At 38.7% G+C, this 7,518-nt stretch overlaps 1 protein-coding gene across 1 annotated transcript; it reads right to left on the bottom strand.

Annotated features, from left to right (window-relative positions):
• Positions 1-401: 401 nt before the first annotated feature.
• On the bottom strand, positions 402-2,353 carry LOC105020618. The gene is made up of 6 exons (XM_034290566.1): positions 2,309-2,353; positions 1,814-2,137; positions 1,360-1,701; positions 1,128-1,256; positions 983-1,026; positions 402-874 (listed from the first exon to the last, which is right to left on the bottom strand). The coding sequence occupies exons 1-6, from the start codon at positions 2,349-2,351 to the stop codon at positions 755-757; spliced, it is 1,002 nt and encodes a 333-aa protein (XP_034146457.1). The 5' UTR covers positions 2,352-2,353; the 3' UTR covers positions 402-754.
• Between the last annotated feature and the right edge of the window lie 5,165 nt (positions 2,354-7,518).

Below are 7,518 nucleotides of genomic sequence, written 5' to 3'. Positions count from 1 at the left end.
AAGCACACGTTGAACTACACATCAGAAACATTGTTTAGAGGCCAATGTAGAGAACAGGACAGTCTTTAGTAAAGAACTGTGTGAAAATAAGTCTGTTACATCTGAGATAATTAAGCAATAAAGCATGAAGGGGTGAGATTATTGGCCAATATACCACAGCTAAGAGAACACTGCACATAGCTGTGGTATATTTGCAATATTTCACGATCCCCAGAGATGCCATACTCCACTTTCAATTAGAGCAGTAAGTGATGTCATACACGTGGTGCATAGTCTCATATTATGGATTCAAACCACCCAGTTTACGACAGTTAATATATCATGACAGAATGCCCCGAGTTAAACTTCAGAAGTTTCAACACAGGAAATGCTTTATTTTGCATATTTAAAGTGACCATTTGATACAAAGCGTTGAAGTGGGTGTTGTTTGGTCACCACAGAGAATTTCAACAGCTGATATTAACACAGTTTGGATGGTTAAGTTGTTTCGACAACACTGCGCATCTCCCCCAAATCGGCTCAGCCCATGACAAGCGGCCTGAGTGTTTTGTAAGTTTGGTGTCCCTGGAAACAGCCCACCCCTCATTTCATCCATGTTTGGGTCTCTATTCCTAACCAGTCTGGACCTGAATGACCACAGTGATTTCTTCACATTATACTGAATACATTTGTGTTGAAAGAGCTTATGAAGTTTAGATACACTGTAGTCAAAAAACAGCTACAGTAATAGGTACATTCATTAATTCCTCCTGTTCTATTGTCTAATTCCGGCGTATACTACAACTGTTTCTTCCTCCATGTTATTTCTCTGTCTTCTCGACATGTTCTTGTTCAGATTCAAAGCAACATAATGAAGATTGTCTGCATCCTGGTTCTGTGAAGAACAAAGGAGGCTTGTGAAGATTACATGTTTTTTTCACCCAGTGTTGTTTTGCCAAAATGTGATCATGCTGAATAGTGACATGAAATGATTCCTGCTTACCCCTGCAACTGACCGGTAAACTGTTGGACCTCTGGTTTGAGAGTCTGAAAACAAACACACAAAATACTGAAGATACCGTAACATTTATTCCTCAACTGAACATCAGAATACAACAGAAGAACTTATTAAAAGGATGTGCTCTGACCTCTGCACTGCCGACATGTCATCAAATTAATCTTGTAAATAATGTAAGTAAGTACAATGATCAGGATGATTGAGACGCCCAATGCTACTCCCAGACAGTACACCAAGAATACAGGTTCAGTGTAATTGCCTGTTGAAATTAAACAGGAATATAAGAAACTCAGAGTTGAAGTAAATACAAGATTTACACAAAATTAGACAATACCAGAGATATAAACAAACGTGTCACCTACCTCCAACATCCAGTTTCGTCCCATTCCCAAACAGTATCTCTCCACATGAGGCCACAGCACAGTAGTAAGTCCCAGTATCAGAGAGGCTGAGGTTCCTCTTGGGGAGGTTGTAGACACAGCTCTGTGTAGGAGACCCAGACTCAGGGCTCTTCATACACTGACCACTCCTGTCTCCATTGGTATAAATGATTCCTGGAGGAGATTCTCCTGAGTCATGTCTGAACCAATAGACACTGTGTTCTCCTTCACAGGTCTCAGTGTTTATTGTACAGTTCAGAGTCACAGAGTCTCCTAGCTGAACCGACTCAGAAACTGGTTGCTGAAGAACAGTCTTGCTGGATCCTGATGCAAAAAGCAGTAAATTCCGTTAATAAAAACTACTGAAGCCTTAGACTATAATAAAAAGTATGTTATAGACAAATATTACAATATTAAATAAAATATGATTGCCTACCTTTGAGAATGAGAAATATTCCAGTTGCAAATTCGACTGCATATAAATCAATTCCCCCACAGTAATAAATTGCTGAATCAGACGGCTGGATGTTTGAGATCCTGAGGTGGAACACACCTTTCCCACCAGGAACTGTAAACCGAGGGTTGTTCTTGAAATCATTGTGAAATGTTATTCCACCAACATTGAAAATAGTTGAAATAAGTTCAGGCTTCTGTCCTGCAGTTTGTTTGTACCATAAAATGTGAGGACTTTTGCCTGGATCAAAGCATTGCAGAGTTACGCTATCTCCAAGATGAGCATAATGAAAAGAAACTGGATGACCTGAAATGGACAGAGAAGAACACAGTCAGAACATGAATCCTTAATAAATCCTGCTTGCAGTGTATTTGTCTCAACAATGAGGATGTTTCTGATGCCTAAAATGCTCATTAGTTGAAAGTAATTAAATGGTTAAACTGCCATGATGTAGATCAGATAATCGGATTTACTTACCGGCTTTAAAAAGGAGAACCAGGACAAGACACAATGTGAACATTCTTCAACGTCCTCCGTCGTATCTGGTGTTAGAGAACAACTGAGATGAGGGTCAAGAGACAAAGTGATACAGAAACAGTGACAGAATCAACTGAAATGTCTATCATGCCTCAAAAGAAGCACTGGTTTTGGATTGGCTCCATTGGTTGTTTAGAGAGGAAGTGAGGTCATGATAATGTCCCGCCTTGCATATCGATGTGTTTTTATCACTTTGTCAGTTTTGCATCTTTAAATTGCTTTGGCCTTCAAAAAGATATATCTGGGGTAAGATATTGTTTGGTATGTTTATACAATTTGTGTAGGTTGCTGGTAGTACTGGCACAAATGCCCTTTTTACCGTTGTGCTCATAATTTTGCATACCCTGGCAGAGATTGTGAAATCTTGGCATGGACTGAAAATATGACAGATCATGCAATACAACTGTATTTTTTTAAAGAATAGTGATCATATGAAGCCATTTATTATGACATAGTTGTTTGGTTCTTTTTAAATCGTAATGGTAACAGAAATCACCCAAATGGCCCTGATTAAAAGTTTACATAACCTTGAATGTTTGGTGACACAAGGTGACACACACAGGTGAAAATGGCAATTAAAGTAGAATTTCCCACACCTGTGGCTTTTTAAATTGCAATTAGTGTCCATGTATAAATAGTCAATGAGTCTGTTAGCTCTCACGTGGATGCACTGAGCAGGCTAGATACTTAGCCAGGGGGAGCAGAAAAGAACTGTCAAAAGACCTGGGTAACAAGGTAATGGAACTTCTTAAAGATGGAAAAGGTGTTAAAAAGATATCCAAAGCCTTGCAAATACAGTCAGTACTGTTCAATCACTTATTATGAAGTTGAAAATTCAGGGTCTCTTGATAACAAACCAAGGGCAGGTAGACCAAGAAAGATTTCAGCCAAAACTGCCAGAAGAAATATTTGGGATACAAAGAAAAAGAGAGAAATATAGGCTGCTCTGGACAGAATGGTTGTTTCAAGGAGCACAATACGACGATACTTGAACAAAAATGAGCTGCATGTTCGAGTTGCCAGAAAGAAGCTTTACTGCACCAATGCCACAAAAAAGCCTGGTTACGTTATACCCGACAACACCTTGACACGCCTCACAGTTTCTGGCACACTGTAATTTGGAGTGACGAGACCAAAACAGAGCATTATGGTCACAACCATAAGCGCCTATGTTTGGAGAGGTGTCAACAAGGCCTATAGTGACCAGAATACCATCCCCACTGTGAAGCATGGTGGTGGCTCACTGATATTTTGGGGGTGTGTGAGCGCTAAATGCACGTGGAATTGGTGGCAACATGATTGCAGCATGTTATCTGAAAATACTGGCAGACAATTTGCACTCTTCTACACGAGAGCTGCGCATGGGACGCTCTTGGACTTTCCAGCACAACAATGACCCCTAAGCACAAGGCCAAGTTGACCCTCCCGTGGTTACAGCAGAAAACGATGAAGGTTCTGGAGTGAAGGTTCATCACAGTCTCCTGACCTTAATATCATTGAGCCACTCTGGAGAGATCTCAAACTTGCAGTTCATGCAAGACAACCAAAGACTGCATGACCTGGAGGCTAAGACAAATGGGCAGCTATGTCACCTGCAAGAATCCGGGGCCTCATAGAAAACTGTAACAAAAGACTGCACACTGTAATTGATGCTAAAGGTGGCAATACACAATATTAAGAACTAAGGGTATGCATACTTTTGTACAGGGGTCAGTTCATTATTTTGTTTTGTTGCCATGTTTTGTTTTATGATTGTGCCATTCTGTTATGACCTACAGTTGAATGTGAATCCCATAAGAAATAAAAGACAAGTGTTTTGCTTGATACTCATGTTTTCTTTACAAATGGTACATATATTACCAGTTCTCCAAAGGTATGCAAACTTTTGAGCACAACTGTATATACGGACCGGGTTTACAATGTACACAATTTCACACTTTGTCTGTAGAAGGCATTTCAAGCTTTCAGGAAGAGGTTAACTAACCATATGTTTTAAGAATGCTGGATATTATTAAAGCTGTTTTGTACAGAGAAAAACACGCAATTTTGTCATCGGCCTAAAGGTAAATTTTGGCTGCTCAAGATTGTGTGTTAAATGTTTGTTGATCACACTGTAAAATGAATTCAGTTGAGATAACTAAATTATTTTGTGGAAACCCACAGTACACATGAAACCACTGCTCTTCCCAAATACATTGATGCCCTTCTCAGGTTTGCAACAATAACACGCGTGGATGTTCCACAACATTTCTGAAACAATGTAGTACAGACCAGGACAAACCTATTGTCAAAAGGGCAACATGCAATGTCTGGTGGAGGAAAATATATAGCATGCAAACACCAACACCTCATCCCAAACATTCAAACTTGAACTAAGACATTCTCAAGGAGAATATCAGGATAACAGGCCATCATTTGAAGGTTAAGTGGTTGGGTCATGCAGCGTTAACCTAAACACAAAAGCAGATCTCAATGGCCAAGTGAGGTCAAGAGTCTTGACCTCAACCCTATTGAAACGCTGTGACCTGACCTGCAACAAGATGTTCATACCAAAGATCTGAAACAGTTCTGAAAGGAGGCTGCCATAGACAAACATGAGTCTGGATCATCAAGCAGCGCTCATTTGTAGGGGTCCAGATTAAGGGAGAACTCCAAAGGATGCAGTGCTTGCAGCAAGAGTAGGCAGGGTAGAACCACATGCCCTAAATGGTTTCACACTGCCATTTAAATGTGTCAGGGGCATCAGTGACAGTAAAGGAACAAAGATCCACCTCTGTATTTTTTGCAAAGCAGGTTCAATAACCAGTTTTCAGTAGTTTTTACTCATCTTTATACCAAGCAATCTTTGAAGCGGTTCTTTCTCCTTTTTTGCACTACAAATATGAACTTGTGAACCAAAAATGAACTTTAACTTGTGAAGTAAAGAGACAATCAAATAAGTGGTAAGAAAAAAGTAGGCGTAAAGTCTTTATACTGGGGAAATATATTTGTTTATTGGAATATTGCACAAGCAAGTTATGTATTAAATCATCAAAACTCTGTTTTCAATCTTTGAGACAAGTCAGGTACACTCTTATGAGTCATCATATTTCAGGGAAACTTATCGTTGCTGTCTGAAGAAATGACTGAATGATTCTAAATAAATGTTATATCAAATTAAATATTAAAATTAATTAATGGTCATTCTACTCAAAATATCAATTATACGAAATAGTCATGTGACTAATCCAGAACATCATATGGTGGAGGTCAAAGGAGGGGTGGGGCTTAACTCAGAATGATTGGAGCCCACTCACACCCTATCTCTGTGACTCAAACCAGAGTACATGGTTTCTTCCTCTCTCTGATTTCTCATCTCTGTCTTTTCTCTCCTTGGTCTCCTGGACTGGGCACTTTTCTTGTCAGTGAACTTCAGGAAGACATAGTTCATGGTTGTGTCATCATGGAGCTTAGGGATGAAAACACAGAGTAGGTCAATACAGACACTGGGTTTAATTTTGTAGAATGTATTTTGCTAACCTAAGTCTTTTTGACATGCTTACGTGAGCATTTCCATGATGGCCATGCTGATAAGGAGTCCCCGCTAAAAGATAAATGTCAAAACATAAAAAGAACTAAAAGATACACAAATGCATGCAGTGTTTCATTATAATGTTCATGGACTTAGCTGTTAGGGGATCAATGATATTAAAGCCGACAACCCCCAAAATGCTACACTGTTTATCGAATAAAATAAATAGCTTTCTGTTGTTAAAACCTTTTGTATTGATTTGTTTGTTCAGAAATTACTTCCCTCTACCATTATTGGCAAAGAGGAGCAAAAAGTCTATAAAAAATATAAATGTTGTTCATCAACTTGATTGTTCATTGAAAATACTGTATGATAGAAACCCCTTGAGGTAAAATGATAAAGAAAAAACATATTGTTGAATTGTTAGCAGCTAGACGCCAGCTCTGAACCTTCCAGAAAATGGGAGAAGAAATTGATAGTAAAAGTCAACAAGGGTGAGAAGAAGAAGAGGGTATTCTTCCATGTGCGTGTTCACTGGTGAGAAATCACTAATCAGGATAAGGTGCTAATGGCCCACACGTCTGAAAACAAACCAAGGGCCTACATATGCCAGATCCTATAGATCATCATAACAGAATGTAAATATCATTAACATGGAATGTAAATACAATTTTAAATTCACACATGAGCACGAAAATGGTCAAGCTCAGTACACTCCAACACACACTAAGCGATACATCATCTTTAGATCTCAGTAGCAGCTGGAATTATCTGTCAAGATATTGTACCACATATCCTCAGGAAGGTAACGTGGTATAATTGGGTTGTCATTCGGCAGAACGTTATCTAAATTGTTCCTCCAGGTACATACAAAAATGTCTCACGTATTAGAATGTCCCCTGGTTCAGTCGTGGAGATGGTCAGGTTAAAGCTGTTCTCTCCTCGCATCACACTTAAACGTTTAGTCCCACTAAAGTCCTTGGTAAAGTTGTTGAAGTAAAACGTCTCTTGGGAGAAATAAGATGCTGACGCCATGAGAAGAGGCTTCTGTCCGACAGTTTGTTTAAGCCAAAGAACACTGTTCATCATATTAGATGGACAAAAGTGAGAGAAACACTACGTCCTACACGTGTAACTATCACAGAGTCTGGTTGGGTAACATCCCTAGTAAGTGCTCATCCTGTGAAGAAAATGTATTTAAGGTTATTGTTCAGGATTAAGTATGGACTTCGTACAATGGATACAAACATTTTCATTAGTAACAAGTATGTTTTTAAGAATCCAATCCTGGGGTTTAACCAGAAAATAGTCCAATATATCATCATAACTGTATTGTCATTCAAATGGCTTCTTCCCTGTATAGTATGGCTTTAAAAACTAGTTTCTAGAATGTAGGAGGGAACACTGAAATATAATCAAACAGCAATTTCACATGTTAGAAATCTCCACATGAAAGATTACACCTTATGGTACAATTGGTGTTATGGTACATAATGCTAAAATAATACAATATGTTTAAAATTATTACTTGTTTTTCTGTGTGCTTTGTTGTTAAGTGTTGTGTTTGGCTACATTAAGTTAGCTACGCTAGCTTGTTCATCATAGCTTACTGTAATGATAAAAATATCGTACTTTTTTG

The sequence above is a fragment of the Esox lucius genome, chromosome 24, assembly GCF_011004845.1.
Source record: "Esox lucius isolate fEsoLuc1 chromosome 24, fEsoLuc1.pri, whole genome shotgun sequence".
NCBI lineage: Eukaryota > Metazoa > Chordata > Actinopteri > Esociformes > Esocidae > Esox > Esox lucius.
This window is presented reverse-complemented; position numbering and strand designations above follow the sequence as displayed.

What these genes read in the sequence shown, in the direction of transcription:
- LOC105020618 (XM_034290566.1), bottom strand. Translation starts at nt 2,351, where the DNA reads ATGTTCACATTGTGTCTTGTCCTGGTTCTCCTTTTTAAAGCCG. An exon ending in GACGAAACTGGATGTTGGAG is followed by an intron (nt 1,257 to 1,359) that starts GTAGGTGACACG and finishes TAATTTCAACAG; the next exon opens with GCAATTACACTGAACCTGTA. An exon ending in TTTACCGGTCAGTTGCAGGG is followed by an intron (nt 875 to 982) that starts GTAAGCAGGAAT and finishes TGTTCTTCACAG; the next exon opens with AACCAGGATGCAGACAATCT.